Source organism: Electrona antarctica, assembly GCF_951216825.1.
Source record: "Electrona antarctica genome assembly, chromosome: 13".
NCBI lineage: Eukaryota > Metazoa > Chordata > Actinopteri > Myctophiformes > Myctophidae > Electrona > Electrona antarctica.
Window position 1 is genome coordinate 5,783,426 of NC_136794.1, and position 18,059 is coordinate 5,801,484.

Below are 18,059 nucleotides of genomic sequence, written 5' to 3' on the forward strand. Positions count from 1 at the left end.
GGACAGTTGAATTGTTTTGTGAGTATTTCATTCAAAACTAAATATGTATTTTGTTGCTCTGACACTTTATTTGAAGAATAATAAAACGCCAAGACCATAAGCTGCAGTCTAAGCTACATTTTTCCATCACATTCGAATATAATATGACAGAGATTGTTTCTGAGGACTCTTATCATTCTAAAAGCATTCATTAGATCCGTGGCTTTGATTTGCTACTGTTGAGCAGCACCTGGTGGACAATAATAAAATGACACATGCAGCTTTCAGTCGAAGTTTAAACCGGAACTATCTTTTGTAGTGCGTGTGCTTTAGTTTCAACCCGGACTTAATAGTGTGTCACGCCACAAACGCTGGGTTGTTACATACTCTATGGGTTGTTATTATTGTTTTGTTTTTGTCTATTATGCACGGAGCTGATGGCTCCGGGATCGCTAAAAGTAAAAATGAAAATGAAAAAAGGGTGAGTGTTTGTTAATGTAGATTGTAGTAGCCTTGGATCAAGACTATCATAGATGTATTTGATCGATTCGAGCCTGACTTTTGCTTTGCGAAAGTAAAGGTCAGAAGTCAGACTGATAAGTCTTGATCCAAGACTATAATTTTGTAGTTGAGAAATGCTATCAATTTCAGTACGTTAACTGTACTGTAGTACGGTACTACTAGCCCTAGAATATGGTTGTGATAATAGTCATCGAGGCGGCATTAAACATGTGGCGCTATATCTCACGCAGTAGTAATTGCTGCGACTTGGGAGTCAGATGTCCCTCTATATCCATTTGAAAATTGTGGCAGAAAACGTGTTTTGTTTAGTAGGCTAAAATATCTCCACTTTTCCACGAGCTTCACACGAAGCAAACAGGACTTAATGACTGCTGGTGCTGGAAACCTTTTTGGGAGCACTGTCATTCATACTGTCGATTGGCTGTTGGCATTATAGCTTATATAGGCACCTGTCATTGTGTGCCATGTGTGCTCACCAAAGTGGAGAGTAGTTTTCAGTACTAAACACAGGTTTTCTGCCAGAACTTTCAAATGGATATGAAACTATAGAGGACAATATCTGACTCCAAGTCTTAGGAATTAATTATTGGGTAAGTACACATGCAGCCCGGAGAAGATTTATGCTGCCCAGATCAGTCTTCTAACCAGGGGCAGCAGGGATTTGGAATACATGAAATGTATGTGTAATATCACAGACATTCTAGAGGGCTAATGGAATACATGAATTGTATATATCACAGACATTCTAGGGCTAACATTGAGAAAGTGCTGCTCCCTGTTTCTCTGTACTTGTCTAGTTATCATTGAAGATCTGAGGTTAGCAACCAAATTTGCAAGGGTAGCGTCAAGAGAAAGACACTTCATTTAACGTTATTTGTGATTAGATCTATAATTGTTTAGTGCCATTGGCTACATAAGGACCTGGCAATGGTTGGCCACTTGTTTAGCAATGTTTTAGAGTGTTTCTAACAGGTTTGTCATTGTCGTCTTAGGTGCAGGCGGCTGAGCATTGCAGGTTTCTTCCTCCTGGCTCTCACAGCCTTGGCTGGACTCGCGTACGTGTGCCAGGACTTTATTGTTTTCCAACCAAACGCGGTTCCCCTTGATGACGAAATGGCAAAAGTACCACATGAGAACGTGTACATTTACACCAAAGACGGCGTGAAACTCAACCTCATCCTGCTGCCCTACACAGAAGGTGACTCCCCGGCCCCGACCACCATCCTATATTTCCACGGAAACGCAGGCAGCATCTATGGCAGGGTGTTCAACGCGCTGCAGATGCTGGTCAAGCTGAAAGCCAACGTGGTGCTGGTGGAGTACCGCGGCTTCGGGAAGAGCGAAGGTACGCCCAGCGAGGAGGGACTGTACCGGGACGCCGAGGCCTCGCTGGACTTCGTCATGACCCGCCCCGACCTCAATTACACCAAGGTGGTGCTGTTCGGCCGCTCGCTAGGGGGCGCCGTGGCGGTGCGCCTGGCCTCGGTCAACCCTCAGCGCGTGGCGGCGATCATCGTGGAGAACACCTTCCTCAGCATCCCCCACATGGCGGCCACGCTCTTCCCCTTCCTTCCCATGCGTCTCCTGCCCCTGTGGTACTACAAGAACCAGTTCCTGTCTTACCAGCAGGTGGCGCAGTGCCACATGCCCTCTCTGTTTGTGTCAGGCCTGTCGGACCGGCTCATCCCACCGGCGATGATGAAACAACTGTATGAGCTTTCGCCCGCAAAGATGAAACGCCTGGCCGCCTTCCCCGGGGGCACGCACATGAACACCCGGATTTGCCCGGGCTACTTTCCTGCCCTGGAGCAGTTCATCAAAGATATGCTGAAGAGCCACGCCCTTGAGGACATTGGCCAGACTTCTGCACCGTCAAATTCCAGTCAAATCCTTAATTGAGTTAAAGTGCTGGAGTACTGGGAAATGATTCCCCATTCAATTTCCTCATAGACTTTTCAAAAAGTATTTAATCAAAGACCTTTTAAGCCTCGTACAAAGCCAACTCAAGTTGTGACAAATCATGACAACAAACACATTTTTTTGGGCCGAACAAAGAATTGGAACACTTTTTTTGTTGTTTTTCTTCTTTGTAATTATTTGTTTGGTCCAAAATATTCTTTATTGTCATGATTTGTCACGACTCGAGTTGGCTTTGTCCGCGGCGTAACCGTCTTTAAATAAATACGTTTTGAAATGTCTATGGGAAAAATGCATTGGGAATCATTTCCTGGGCCTGGCGTCGTCATGAAAGGGGGGGGGGACTGCGACTTTGAAATCTGATTAATTAGAGGCATTAATAATAATAATAATACATCTTTATTAAGTGCCAACAATTTGCATCAAAGCCCTTTCAAAGCCAGAACATGTATTTGAAGTAAATGTGTGTTTACTTTACGATAACTAGTCAAGTCTGTTCATAGTTTCACTAAATGTATAAATTATTTTGTTTTTTCAGTGTCCTCCACAATTGCACATGGCTGAAAATGTTTAGTTTTAGTTTGATCTGTCTGAACTCAGATCTGTATGCAGACAAAGTTGCATAGTCATTGCACACAGTCAGCGTTTTTGCTGTTTCATACACAATATTTTGTCCTTGTCATAGCCTGGTAACACAAACACAGTCTGATTTATATGCAATGCAAACGCTTGGCAAAAATGATTGCATTGTGTAATTTAACATCATATAGACGTACTGTAGACAAACGTGTAGCTGCATGTTTTGTTTTTATCTAGTTTGTCGAAATCATCCAATATCACACTCACAAGTTAGCAGCAGCAGCAAGTGAAGATATTAAACTCCTGTAGTGCACACGGCGACGTAGGCATTACAATTATTTTCTGCCAATGCCAAACGGCTTATTCTCCTGTTGCTATTTGAGCATTTATCCACGGCCGCAACCCACATACTCTGCTGTAATATCCCACAAATTAGAGTTCCAATACCATTATCCTTAAAAGCTGCCGATACTGACTACAGTGATGATATGTCATTCACAGTTTCACATTTTGTGACAAGTAATCAAGTAATCCTGGGTGCTGCACTCCCTCTGCCAACCTGGGGAGAGCAACGGACTGACTTCATGGTTCCTTCTATGCATGAGCAGTCCAAGTCGCTTCTTTTCACCTGACAGGGGGGAGTTTCTAGCCTGACACTCAGCCTGAATTTTCATTTCGTTTAGCGATTCAGGGGCTGGAGCCAGGCTAGGGAGTTTCCCCAGTTGGACGTAGTGCGTGGAAGGAACACGTTATTCCAACCAGTTACTTTCCCCTCCATCAGGTGCCCTGGCTGGCCAGGCCAGGGGGAGGCAGAGACCAGGACTACTGTATGTTTTTTGTGAGGGTACTATACCCTAGTTTGATTGCTTCAGTTGATGTTGCACTACTGTTTTATACTCTTACTGTATTATTTTCATTTTTATTTTACTAAGTTGTTGTTGCACTTTTACAATTAATCAATTATTAATGGAATTGGCATGTATTCCTAGATCAGTGGTCAGTGGAACCAAATGGACCCATATCTGTACACACTCAGAGTTACAGACCTGTAAAGGTCCATTTGGAACCCCCCCCCCCAAGGAACTCTTGAGAGTTCCTGGGCCTCACTTTGAGAACCACTGTCCTGGATTGTGCACTCTGGGTAGGGAACGAGAATTTGCCCAGTTTAAGTATCTTGGGGTCTTGTTCAGGGTCTATTTCTATATTATTTATTTGTGTATTTTCTGAGGGAACATTCACTCTGTTTCCACTGAAGACAACTTCTGCACTCAGTGTAACATTATGATAGGAATGGGAACTACTTGTACTGTACTGTCCATCTTAATCCATTTTGACCTGAGATCAGATTCAAAAAATGTCTTCTACATCCTGACAGTTTTCTGAAAAAGCCATGTTTCTATGTCAGTCGTTCTTCGATTTTTCCAAAATAGCAGACCTACAATCTCGTAGCGCGCCACTCGGTGGCAGGTCTGCTATTTTTCAATAGCTAAAGCATAACATAATGCTAACACCAAAAGGGGTTCCTGCCCAAAATGGGTTAAATGAGGTGAAATGGGTCTCTAGTATTGACCTGTGAGAATTCTGGTCTATTGCATTTTAGAAAACAAACATCCACAGCTGTCTTTACCAGACTAGTTATTTATTAAAAGTGTTGACAGTTCGATCTGGGCATGGGACAGAATACAATGTTAGTTTTTATACCTTTCTCTTCTCCAAAGTTTTTACATTTCTGCATGTTTAACAAAGAATGAATTATTGGAGTATTTTTGAGGTGAGCCCCATTTGTGAAACCATTTATAGTGAAAGCAAGTGTGTGGAAAAAGCATGATAATGTAAGATTAAGGATTCATGACAGTGCAGTGTGGCCACAGACGTTTTTTGAGAACCACGGATAGAAACATACCTTTTTATTTGAGCGACTACCACTTGTCATATCAGTGCAGGGGAGTTTGTTGTGGAACAGTCCACTCTACCCACTACCATTCTAGTCTATCCCAATTTCACTGCTTTTAAACTTGGTGTTAAAAAGGAAAAGTGGCCTGGGCCTTGGCTCAGTGGTCCAGGCACCTTGGCTGGTAATCCAGTCTGGCAGTGTGCCGCGGGTTCGACTCCCGATCCCGACGGCCTTTACTGCATGTCACTCCCCCATCTCTCTCCCTATTTCCTGTCAGCCTACTGTCTGTCCCTCTATAAAAAATATTTTAAAAAAGGCGGAAGCCGCAAAAAAAAGAAAAAAGGGAAAAGTGTTTCTAGAAAATCGATCACACGGCCACGTATAAAAAAGGACTTGTGGTCTTGGAATGACCACCATTTTCTTTATGCTTGTAACTCTGTTTTTGTGATTTATTGTATTATTTATTATAGTGTGTGATTGTACTGATGTATTTGTTTGTTTGTTGTTTCATGTTGGGGGGCTAAGGTTGAAAATGTACATATCTGCTGAATCCTTGTGTATTGTTTTGTTCATTAATACATGCTGTCCCGCCCAAACAACCGAATAAATTAATAAGAAGGTATGTTGGCTAATATATCTTCCTGGTATTACAGCACAAACACTGATCCTCTGCACTGCAGTGAGAGTAAAGTTACCGTTTCAATATAATATGACAGATTGTTTTGGACGACTAGGATCTATAGTCAAGTTTTTAGGCAAGTTTAATTTCTATTTCACTACTATATTTTGTAATACACGTGATTGAGTCTGAGGAGTGTGGAGTCTTTCTAAGAGCAGCAATTCCATTATTAGGCTATTCCATTATGAATGTATTGGTGTGCACTGTACTGTCTGTACACTACAGCATGCGTACGTAGCCATGCAGCGAGACAAGATCTTTCTGTTCTGATTTAGCCTATATAGGCCTACTTAATATGATATATTAAGAGTTCATATTAGACCGATCTTGTGGGTGTGAATATGCAATCCCTGTCCACTCTTCACCCCGGCCTTGGGGAGCTTTTGTTAAAAAAAATCTTAATTAAAAAAAGGAAAAGGCCACAAGGTGAGGTCAGGGTGGGTTTCAAGTGGCATTGTGGATTGAAAAATGGAAAAGAGGGGGAGACTTTTCAGCCAAAGATTGTACAGAAGGAATGTGGGACTGAAGAGAAGCTGTAAAGATGAACCGAGTGCTTGCTTTCGCTTTCTTCTTCAAGCTGTAAAGATGACTCAGCTGAGTTTGGTCATTCATTAATGGCTGACTAATAGTTGCTTGAAAGTAGGCCTATACACTGTATAATTGCTTGCTAAACGTGTTCTGTGTGAATGTGGTAGGCTGGATGAATACAGTTCAACATATGTTTAAAACAGACTGGGTTTAAAATAACAAAGAGAACAACATAAAGAGCTGTAATTGGGATTGATCTTCTCAAATCTTTGGTGGGGAATAGAACAATCGGCATGCACGTATGCAGACGCACACACACACACACACACACACACACACACACACACACACACACACACACACACACACACACACACAGACACACTTAATACATGTATTTCCTCCGAGGTGGAGAACCTGGTGACGCAAGGTTACTTCTGTAGTGGTTCTCAAACCTTTTCATGTAGGACCCACAAATCGACATTTATTAGTCCGCGAACCCCCATTTGAAAAGACCCTGGACCCCCATGTTTGACATGCATTAGGCTACGGGCTCTAATGGCATTTCTATCTCTGGAAACACCAACTTATACCGTATATTGTAAAATCACTGTTAATTTAACTCTGGGAGTTTACATTTTTTGTACACTCTGAGTTACAGACCCATAAGGTTCCATTTGGTTCATAACTATGGGGACAGGGGTCCCACTTTGAGAACCAATGCACTAAACTTGAGTGCATTGATGTACCCTCGAATGTAGGGCAATGAATGTAATATTTAAAGCGAACAGTGGGAGGCAGTCATGCGCGTATAGGTGCGCCTACAGTCCTGGAAATGAGCAAGAAGAAGGAGATAATGCTAGCCTACACCGGTTATCGCTGATAGTCATTCACATTTTAACAGGCGCTGGCGCTCAAACCTAGTCAATCATCATTAACATTTAAAAACATCCTGACTCCTCCTACAGGCACGGACTGGAGCCGAATCACTAAAATGAGAAAAGGGTGAGTGTGGATTGTTACTGCAGTTGGGAGGGAAATGCTAGTGATCCACTAGCTAAAGGCTAGCTGGGAGCCAGCCACTACTAGCCTCGGAGCTAACATTTCACTAAGCTAACTGTAGTAATACCGTAATAACGTCAACGTTGAGCGGGGGCTATCTTCAGTTATCGCTAACGTCCAGGACTGGAGCAGATGGGGACGATCTAACAGGGTTGTCACTGTTGTTTTGTCAGTTACTGTTATGTTTTGAAAGTGGACAAATCTATCGTAAATCGGTAGAAAAGGTGACGCTTCCTAGTTCTCTGTACCAGACACGGCAGGCTAGTGAGTAGTGTGAGTGATGACGATTGAAGATCACGGTCATCACGCTAGTGTAGGAGCTACCAGATCCGCCTTAGGTGGGGTCGAGACTTAATGTTATTTATGATTATATTTATTCATATTGCTTACAGCAAAATTGGCCACATGTAGTACATAAGGACCAATAATACATGTCTTAGTTTACTTGCCTGGTAGATTACAGTCGTCGATTGGCGATGCCATTAAACTGCAATTTAGGTTTATGGTTGTTATGTTTATTTCACTTTCATTTCAAGAAATGTCCGGATGTTTAGCCTAATGTTTTATGTTTTATACTGGGTCGAAGCCATTCAAACAGACATTTGCGCACAGATTAAGAGCTTAAGGCTAGTGACAGACATGGGTAAATGGAAAGTGCTTTCTGCCAGTGTAGCAGCTTCGAAGCAAGAAATCGAGGTTTGGGTTATATGCCATGAATCTGAAACTTGACGTTTTGGTTGTAAGGGTTTAGCCTTATTCATCTGCAGGTTTCTCCATAGAAGGAGATTAGATTTGTGTTAATTGGATTGTTATAGTTAAATGCTGCATTATTTGGTGTGGATCATATTGATTATTTTTGCACCATGCCAGTCTTGTTGGAGCTCAAAAGTTTCAAAGTAATCTTTAGACAGTTGACTGCAGCATATAGAATTGAATGCCATCAAAGTCGTACGATTTGTCACACACGTTACCGCAGTGAAATTTGTTCTTCACATTTGACCCATCTCTTGCGGTGAGCCGCAGCCAAGGAGCGGTGAGCTGCAGTCGTGCCGCGCTCGGGAATCATTTGATTAGTAGATTTGACCCCCAATCCAACCCTTTGATGCTGAGTGTCAAGCAGGGAGGCATTGGGTCCCATTTTTACAGTCTTTGGTATGACCCGGCCGGGGATCGAACCCCGACCTCCCAGTTTCAGGGCGGACACTCTAACCACAAGGCCACTGAGCTGGTTAATCTTGTGAAGTTATTCGCTCATACAGTAGATTAGAAGATTTGCAATTTTGCAGATGTCAATTTGGAATGCATTTTTTTTAATATATATTTATAATATACATTAAAGTCAAGTAAAATGGGTGCCATGTTTCATATGACTCACACATGACTCATCACATCTCCCTTCCCAATCTTCTCTTTTCAAAAGCATCCGTGAGGTGTGATTCAGGCCTTTTGGTGTGGATTAGCCATGGAGAAACCCTGGAGGCTGTGGGGCGCGGTGGAACGCTGCGTCCTGGCCCTGGCCTCCTGGTCCTGGGGCGCGTGTAGGATCTCCCTCCTGGCCCTCATACTCACCTTCCACCTCTACGGCGGCTTCTTTCTCCTGGCTCTCATCCTCGTGTCGGTGGCCGGGATCCTGTACAAGTTCCAGGACGTGCTCCTTTACTTCCCCGACCAGCCCTCCTCCTCCCGCCTCTACGTGCCCATGCCGACGGGCATACCGCACGAGAACGTGTACATCCGCACCAAGGACGGCGTGAAGCTCAACCTCATCCTGCTGCGCTACACCGGAGGCGACATACCGTCCGCGATCACCGCCGCCGGCGGGCCGGCCAGCCCCAACTCCTCCGCTCCGCCCACCATCCTTTATTTCCACGGCAACGCGGGCAACATCGGGCACAGAGTACCCAACGCGCTGCTGATGCTGGTCAACCTGAAGGCCAACGTGGTGCTGGTGGACTACCGCGGCTACGGGAAGAGCGAGGGCGAGCCCAGCGAGGACGGGCTCTACCAGGACGCCGAGGCCACGCTGGACTTTGTCATGACCCGCCCCGACCTGGACAAAACCAAGGTGGTGCTGTTCGGCCGCTCGCTGGGGGGCGCCGTGGCGGTGCGCCTGGCCTCGGTCAACCCCCACCGCGTGGCGGCCATCGTCGTGGAGAACACCTTCCTCAGCATCCCCCACATGGCGGCCACGCTCTTCTCCTTCCTCCCCATGCGTCTCCTGCCGCTGTGGTGCTACAGGAACCAGTTCCTGTCGTACCGGCAGGTGGCGCAGTGCCGCATGCCCTCTCTGTTCGTGTCCGGCCTGTCGGACCAGCTCATCCCCCCCGTGATGATGAAACAGCTGTACGAGCTTTCGCCCGCGCGGACTAAACGCTTGGCCATCTTCCCGGAGGGCACTCACAATGACACCTGGCAGTGCCAGGGCTACTTCGCTGCCCTGGAGCAGTTCATCAAAGACCTGCTGAAGAGCCACGTCCACGAGGAAACGGTCCAGTCCTCTTCCAGCGTTACTATCATTTAAAAAGAAGTAGGGTAGGAAGTTCAGAAACATAATTCCCCCTGCCTGGGTTATGGGTTGAAGTTGGGTGACATGCATCAGTAACAGTAAGCGGACAGATTTAACTGGGCATGGGGACAGAATGTATATTTTGATTACTTTTTCTTTTCTATCTTTATTGATATTATAATTTTTTTACATTTCTGTAAATGTATCATGTTTGAACAAAGAATTACTTATTTGAGTATTTCTGAGGTTTTGCGTTGGGTTTTGGGTGTATCGATTAATGCATTCATAAAGTCCCTTTTTTTTTGTGTGTGTTATGAGCAATGAATGCATGTTTCCATGGCCTTTTTATGAATGAAAAATGCACTCATAATGCAAGACAACAACAAACCTACTGAAGATGGTCTACTGTAAAAAAAAAAAAAAGATTCAGTCAATGTATCCGCTCCACCGATGACATCGTGAGGTCCTACAGTATTTCAACAACACTTTAATGGTTAATGTGGTTAAACGCTAACGTGACATGGATGCGTTCCAGGTCTCAATGGGTTAATTCGATTTTCTTTTGTTAATAGGCTGTTTGTCACTGTGATTTCAACTGACGCAGATAATACGAATCGGATGTTTTCTGAATGCAGTGCACCGTTGTGTTCCCTGTTGTTCAGATTGACCTTAGTGTTGAGCCGTGTAGGTTAAGATCCTTCCGCTGACAGACATTCAGTCCAGTCTTTTGTCTCTTTATAAACGGCTGGGCATCGATGGGATACAGACAGTAGTCCTTTTGAGTGGTCATATTAGCAGCTTACCATGACAAATTAGTGATTTCTGTTTTTAACCTGCCAGGTGTTATTTTTCTACATGTCCAAAAAATTGTATCTTCATATAATTGGTATAAGCTTGTGTTGTGGAACATTTGGCTTTCTTCACCCAAACAAAGTTAATGTTCAGCTTATGAATGTGTCGGGTCAGGCATAAACATTACATGCATGATGAATTATACATGAGTCTGTCTAACCAATCAGTCAATCTTACTCATGGAGTGAACAGTGAATAATAATAAATATACCATATTTCCAAGAAACATCGGACATAACACCGGTTACCAACCAGCTAGTCCCTAGTCACGACTTGAGCTGGAGTTGTAACCGTGTAGATTTTACCCATAGTTGAATCTGGGCACATGGTAGATTCGTGACGTGGTTGGTTGATTACGGTTTCGATCCAAGTTTGTGGCATTGCAATTACAGGCTTAATTATACCGTTATCAGTGTCATCATTGTTAATTCAAAGAGTCTTTAAGTTATTTGTCCCACCCTGTGCTCTGGTGAGAAATGGCTTTACTCGCTTGTTGGAGGGCTTTTAATGAGCTAATTAACCTTTTCTGCATGTCTTCCTGGGAGTGGAGCGGCCGAGTTAGAAGAACTAAACACTCTTATCTTGCTCTCCCTCTCCAAATGCAGCACACACTGCACTGCAGTGGCATCCAAGCCATTCAAACAGACTTAACAGAGGTTTGCTTTAGTATACTATCAGCAGCCATATTTATAACACTGTGCTGAACCAAAACAGCAAAACGCCACAAAGACCAAATCAGTTTCTGTTTTTTAGTGCGAAGGCGATGGGTAATTAATTATGGCTACCACATGAATGTACAGTGTGCGTATATACATCAACCAGGTGTGCTTTATGAGAAACAAAAATGCATAGATTGTCTGCACTCTGCAGGATTGTTTTTCTGCTCCTTTTCGTCACCTTTTCATTTTATTCACAGATGACAGTCTATAGCAACTTGAGCATTTTAAAGCGTTTATGTAAAATCGTATCAATCACATTGTTTCACCATGCTTAGACATTTTTTGTAGTTCTTTTCCGTGTTAAGTTAATTCCTGCTGTACAGACTGAAACCGATATTTGCACACTTTGTGATTTGCCTACTATTACGACTTAGGAGCTTATATTGCACTCTCTGTGTTTGAAATAACAATTGGTCCGATCATTGTCACGATAGTTTGTGGATCGTTTTTTGTGGCCAACTAAAAGGCATAATTGATAACACTTTTCTGATCAGATACTGTATTTTCTTTTGCCCTAGCCAAATGGTGTCGTTGGTCGCCCAGGTCTCGGCAAGGAAAAACAATCTTAAATTGAACTGAATGTCGTTCTATTCCTCATAATGCAGTCTGTTTTCTTGTTGTGGAAAATGAGCAGTGGTTCATGTTTGACATGTTTCTGAGGAGTCGATTCGAAGCTACCCGTTAAGAAGTGCACTCTATGGGATGGAGAGAATCGATGTTGCGTACTGCAGGTTCCATTAACAAGTTGGCACGTGGTAATGTTCTATCTGATTGGCCAGTCCCCTGAAGCATTGACATACAGTTGGGTGCCACCGATATTGTCCCTTATAATTTGACCCATTTAGGCCTGACCTCAAAATTTAAAAAAATCCTTCTAAATCCTCCAGTTTTCTGAAATAAATATTTTCACGATTTTTCAAAAATAGCAGACCTACAAGCTCGTAGCGCGCCACTCGGTGGCGCGCTATGAGCTTGTAGATCTGCTATTTTTCAATAGCTAAATTATAACATAATGTTTAAAACACCAAAAGGGGTTCCCGCTCAAAATGGGTTAACTGTCCTTTTGCGCAGATCACGCAAACCTCAGCAAAAAGAAAAGGACAATATCGATGGCCTCCAACTGTAATGTGTGTAGTGACAGCTTGAGAGCAATATGTCATGATGAAGCAAGCAGATGATTGGGTGAGAAAATCACACTCCATACTGGAGATTTATTAAATTATATGTAAGGAAGCTTTCGGAGCAGTCAAACATCAAAACTGTTCTTTTATGATCCCTTCCTGTATGGAACTTAGCATTTGTAGTCATTTCCATATGTCAGAGTTGATGTGTTTCTTTTCTATTTCAAAATCAACAACTCTTGTTTTCTAAGCACACATTTCCACTTTCTATTTTCTGTACAGTAATAACATGCAATAAATTAATATATTAAATATCGACTTGCGAGGTGCTTTTTAAATGATCTTGTATTTGACTTAATTGACTACAAATTGGAAACAAAATTGATTTGCTTTTGATTGCAGTCAAATGTAGCCTGTATTGGACATCTTTTATCTAACTTTTCCAACGTAATGTAGGCCTAATAATAAATTATAATAGTTTATATCTGACTCCCTCAGATCTCTACCACCAGGATGAGATATTTGACATTTGGCTGGGCAGGTCAAGCAGGATACAGAGTGGTTTAGCTGAGCGGAAGATGGGAGGGGGAACCACTGCTTTGATAAGCACTATTTATATAACGCAGTCACACAACCCAGAGCAGGACACTGGGCACACAGCAGGCGAAATCGAAAGTTAAGGAAGTGAGTTGAATGTGAACGAAATACATTAAGAGTCAAAACGGAGGATTTACACAACTGATCGACACAGAGAAGCAACTTAACAACCAAAAGGCTGAGGCTGTGGATCGTCATGCTGCCAGCGTGAACTCTTACTCAGGAGGAGCCTGGTGCTCTGGTGCCATGGCAGTGTCTGCGGGTTTGGAGACTGCGACCGCCGGCCCCAGATCAGCCGTATGTGGTATGTCCTGGCCGGTGCTGCTGCTGACCCTAGCTGCGGTCACCTCCTCTTCCCTTTCAGCCTTGTGTCTCTACCAGTTGTTGGCGCTCAGGGCTGAGGTGGAAGGCCTCCGAACAGACCTCTGCCGCAGGAAAGAGGAGCAACAGGGGGCCAGTCAACAAAGCCAGGTGAGCTACAACAGTAATAGAGAAACCATTAACCGTGTGTGTGTGTGTGTGTGTGTGTGTGTGTGTGTGTGTGTGTGTGTGTGTGTGTGTGTGTGTGTGTGTGTGTGTGTGTGAAGTAAAATGGATATAGACAAATTTCTCCTATTTTGTCAATGCAATGAAGTATGGGGCGGCAGTGGCTCAGGGGTAGAGTGGCCGGTTGCCAGTTCGAACCCGGGCTCCCCCAGAGTTGGTGTCGAAGTGTCCTTGAGCAAGACACCGGACCCCTAATTGCTACCTGATGTGCTGGTTGGTGCCTTGCATGGTTTTCCGCCTCCATCGGTGTATGAATGTGTGCGTGTGTGAATGGGTGAATGTAATGCAATGCACAATCTCTGTAAAGCGCCTTGGATAAATGTGCTATACATATAAATGCACCATTTACCTGAAGGTGTGTTTTAATTTCTGTTTGATGATCCCTGTCTAGCCCTTAGAACAGATAAGTAGGAGTAGCAGCCCGGAGCCCCCAGGGCAGCCTGAATCGAGCAGCAGCAGCCCAGAGGCCCCTGCAGGGAAGCCTGAATCGCCAGTCCTTCCCTTGAGGAGGAGAAGGATCAGAGTTGCTTCTGGAACAGAGACACCAGGCAAGAGTCAATCCAACTATGAACCTCATAATCAGCCATAAACCTTATTGGATGTAGTTCATTTATCAGGGTTTTTTTTTCTTCAGATGATGTGATAGCTGCTCTATACAGTGGCCAATGCTGCATTATTATTTTGTACATGAAACTGATAGTGTGTATTATATCCTGGCGATAGGGGAACTACATTGACTGTCTGGGGGCATTCCGGGAAAATGCCACCACCACAGGGGGAACTTGGCAAACATGTGAACTTCTCTCTCCTGTTTTCTCCTAGTGATGCAGCCATGCCTACAGATGTTGGCAAACAAAGTGAGACAAACCTTCCAGAAAGGTGAAGTGCCCTCTGCTTAAAATTAAACTACGAATTTAGTTAGTAGTATTTAACTATTATTATACACTATTATTAGTGATTTTATTATAATTGTGTATCGATAGTGTTTGAGTTAATTAACATGATACTGTACATTTTCCACCCATTATAAATCCCATCATTCCCATGAATCCCATCCTTATCACGTAGTTTGGGAAACTTAGGCAAAATCCTGTGTGCTCAAATTCCTGCACAAATACCATGGTACAAGTAATTTGTTTTTTTTCCTTTTCTTTAACACAATGTAATGTCTTTAATAAGAGTTTGCCCTGGAGACACACACAGGTATCCCTTGGCAGGTGGGCTTAAAGAGAGGCTCTGCCCTGGATGCAGAAAGTGACAGCATGCTGGTCAGAGAAGAGGGTTTCTACTTTGTCTACAGCCAGGTGGGGATTACTCTGCTGTCCTTTCAAGGTCTTTACACAGGGGGGCGATGTTGGCTAACATGCCAATGATTTCTTTTTACCATACATTGCTGAGGATATTAGCTTAGTGCAAAAAGAAATGCAATAAAATAAGGGAGTGTTCTATTCAGTGCTGGAACATTACTTGCATACTTACTTAATATTTGTATATAATATGACTGTACATAATTCTCTACTAAACATTCATTTCATGGTTTGGGCCTTACCTGCCTATACACCACCAAGATACCCATGTATGTCTAAATACTTCCTTAATGTCAATGAAGTCCACACCCACAACACCAGAGGGAGTTCAACAAACCATGTGCAACCCATATTCGGCACAAACAAGGGACTAAATTAATTTCGCTCCTATGCCACAAAATGTGGAACGCCCTACCAAATGTCATTAAGACATGTGAATCCCTTGACTCCTTCAAAACCGCGCTCAAAGGCCCCCTCTTTCCCCGCTCACTGTATATGTTTTTCCCCCCCCTTTTTTTTTACCTCCTTTATGATGATTTCCTGTTTTTTGGCTATTTAGAAGTGTATATTTGTACGTCTCTAAATGTTGATTTTGATGAATTGAAAACGGTGGACCCTCTTGTAAACAAGTGTAACGCTTTATGGTGTCATCCACTCACAGTTAACAGTCTTTGTATAGAGGGTATGCACATGCATAAAGTGAATGGCAGATCGAGTGGCAAATCGAGTGGCAAAGTGAATTTAAGGTTGTTTAATATCATTTAATGCAATCAGATAGGACTTTTCTGTTTGGATGTATGGGCTGTCAAGGCCAGAAAGTAGTTTTTGCCACTCAGTAGGCGTTCCTGCATAACTTCCGGGTTTGATGATGATGTCACGCGCATACCCTCTATTGAGTTGTGCTTGAAATGTATACTGTAATTCTGCAAACTGTTAATAAATACTTCAATCAATCAATCAATCAAACCTTGCAAAGTAGTCTATAGGCCTGCTCAAAGGCTAATTATATAGGATCTGGCATGGAAAACAGATTTAAAACCCATTTTGGGCGGGAACCCCTTTTGGTGTTAGCATTATGTTATGCTTTAGCTATTGAAAAATAGCAGATCTACAAGCTCATAGCGCGCCACCGAGTGGCGCGCTACGAGCTTGTAGGTCTACTATTTTTGAAAAATCGAAGAACGACTGACATAGAAACATAGCTTTTTCAGAAAACTGTCTGAAAACAGATTTAACCCCGGGGGGTTTTTCCCGTGTCTGTTCCAGGTGTACTACAAGGACAGCACCTTTGCAATGGGCCACGTGGTCATCCGCAGGAAAAGGAACGTGGTGGGCGACGAGGCTCAGTATGTTGTCCTGTTCCGCTGCATTCAGAACATGAACCCTGTCTACCCTTACAACACCTGCTACACAGGGGGTGAGTGTTGTTTTTCTTCTCTCACTCTGCACTGTGTGTGTGTGTGTGTGTGTGTGTGTGTGTGTGTGTGTGTGTGTGTGTGTGTGTGTGTGTGTGTGTGTGTGTGTGTGTGTGTGTGTGTGTGTGTGTGTGAATGGCAAATGGTGCATTTATATAGCGCCTTTATCCAAGGCGCTTTACAGAGATTGTGCATTACATTCACCGGAAACTATGCAAGGCACCAACCAGCACATCAGGAGCAATTAGGGGTTCAGTGTCTTGCTCAAGGTCACTTCGACACTAACTCTGGGGGAGCCTGAGGGGTGTGTGTGTGTGTGTGTGTGTGTGTGTGTGTGTGTGTGTGTGTGTGTGTGTGTGTGTGTGTGTGTGTGTGTGTGTGTGTGTGTGTGTGTGTGTGTGTGTGTGTGTGTGTGTGTGTCAGGGACAAATTAGCCATTGGGCCAGTGGGGCTGTGGCCCAGGGGCCCTTGGCTCTCAGGGGCCCTTGGCTCTCAGGGGCCCTTCAGGGAAATTGGGCCGTGAGGTACTACGTTTGACGCCCTGAAAAGGGCTCCTGGGGCCCGTCATTGGCTGTTGATGTTGTTAAATTTAGGTTAAAAAGATGATAAAAACACGAAAATGTCGCACGCTATGGGGGCCCTGCAAATATTATGGGCACAGGGGCCCTCGCGGGGATTAATCCGTCCTGTGTGTGTGTGTGTGCGTGCGTGCGTGCGTGCGTGCGTGCGTGCGTGCGTGCGTGCGTGCGTGCGTGCGTGCGTGCGTGCGTGCGTGTGTGTGTGTGTGTGTTTGTGTGTTGTCCTAATACCCTGTGTGTCACAGATAGCATCCGTCCAAGCCAATATGTTGTTTTGCGTCTTTACTTCTCAAAGGCATTGTGAAACTGGAGGTCGGGGACCAGGTTGAACTGCTGATTCCTCGTCCCTCAGCCAACGTGTCCCTGGATGGAGATTCAACCTTCATAGGAGCTGTCAGACTGGCCTGAGCTTGAAAAGGTCGCCTAGGAACAGGGCTGACAAGGGGACAACATGAACTGCCACAGTTTGGAGCCTGTGAGAAAAAGCATGTAATGCTCCTTGAGTCTGAAATCGGGTGCCATTACGAGACGAACAATAACTGAGTTTTTGGGCATGTTATAGCCTACTGTATGCAATGCAAAGCCTGTGGCATATTAGGGGGGAAATGGCAGTAAAATGGCCCACACTACTACATGTTAAATGTTAATAAATGTTTTTTTTAAATTGCAACGTTGTGTTGCATCTTCTCTGCTGTGATACTCCCGCAGAGTATGGGGAGGTTGGTGTGGATATTGTTGAATGAGAGTTGAATGATTGTTGAATCATCACAATTTGCTGATGTGAAATTAAATATATATATATTTTAAATTACAGCTGTGTATAATCAAAATGTGTTGGAAATATATATTTTTATTTTGATATGGTGTCATAATTATACAAGTAATAATGATGATATGGCACAGTGATAATGGCACAGTGACTATCTATGAAATAAGAAATGGTGACGCCTAGAAAATCTGTCAATCAATCATGGTTGTCTGACTTGTCTCCCTTCCACCAGCTTTTGTCACGTATCTAATCAAATAAATCAGTTTCATGTATTTTGTCACTGGATAATTAGGACATATTTATGGTTGGGCTACATTACATAACTGAATGATTTGAATACTCATGTATATTTCTCGCTCTGCAAGCAACAAATCCTGTGTTAAAGATGATGTCATCTAAAACGTGGTGTTGTTCCATTTCCGACCACTAGAGGACGAGGACATGGCCCACAACCACAATCACTACACAATCACCACCAGCTGCTAACGT

The 18,059-nt window shown here is 43.7% G+C and overlaps 3 protein-coding genes across 3 annotated transcripts; all 3 read left to right on the forward strand.

Moving 5' to 3' along the window:
• Window positions 1-321: 321 nt before the first annotated feature.
• LOC306935353 (protein ABHD13-like) lies at window positions 322-3,315 on the forward strand. The gene is made up of 2 exons (XM_079518365.1): window positions 322-460; window positions 1,494-3,315. Exons 1-2 carry the CDS (start codon window positions 417-419, stop codon window positions 2,398-2,400), a joined length of 951 nt encoding a protein of 316 aa, XP_079374491.1. The 5' UTR covers window positions 322-416; the 3' UTR covers window positions 2,401-3,315.
• A 3,607-nt stretch (window positions 3,316-6,922) lies between these two features.
• Window positions 6,923-12,670, forward strand: LOC306935506 (protein ABHD13). The gene is made up of 2 exons (XM_079518607.1): window positions 6,923-7,103; window positions 8,581-12,670. Exon 2 carries the CDS (start codon window positions 8,623-8,625, stop codon window positions 9,679-9,681), a length of 1,059 nt encoding a protein of 352 aa, XP_079374733.1. The 5' UTR covers window positions 6,923-7,103; window positions 8,581-8,622; the 3' UTR covers window positions 9,682-12,670.
• A 363-nt stretch (window positions 12,671-13,033) lies between these two features.
• Window positions 13,034-17,320, forward strand: tnfsf13b (TNF superfamily member 13b). Its single transcript, XM_079518689.1, has 5 exons — window positions 13,034-13,426; window positions 13,893-14,049; window positions 14,681-14,805; window positions 16,075-16,225; window positions 17,097-17,320. The coding sequence occupies exons 1-5, from the start codon at window positions 13,202-13,204 to the stop codon at window positions 17,207-17,209; spliced, it is 771 nt and encodes a 256-aa protein (XP_079374815.1). The 5' UTR covers window positions 13,034-13,201; the 3' UTR covers window positions 17,210-17,320.
• Window positions 17,321-18,059: the final 739 nt, after the last annotated feature.

Coding starts and splice junctions, on each gene's coding strand:
- LOC306935353 (XM_079518365.1), top strand. CDS start 417: ATGGCTCCGGGATCGCTAAAAGTAAAAATGAAAATGAAAAAAGG. Junction 461..1,493: donor AAAATGAAAATGAAAAAAGG/GTGAGTGTTTGT, acceptor TTGTCGTCTTAG/GTGCAGGCGGCTGAGCATTG.
- LOC306935506 (XM_079518607.1), top strand. CDS start 8,623: ATGGAGAAACCCTGGAGGCTGTGGGGCGCGGTGGAACGCTGCGTCCTG.
- tnfsf13b (XM_079518689.1), top strand. CDS start 13,202: ATGGCAGTGTCTGCGGGTTTGGAGACTGCGACCGCCGGCCCCAGATCA. Junction 14,050..14,680: donor TTCTGGAACAGAGACACCAG/GCAAGAGTCAAT, acceptor GTCTTTAATAAG/AGTTTGCCCTGGAGACACAC. Junction 14,806..16,074: donor TCTACTTTGTCTACAGCCAG/GTGGGGATTACT, acceptor TGTCTGTTCCAG/GTGTACTACAAGGACAGCAC.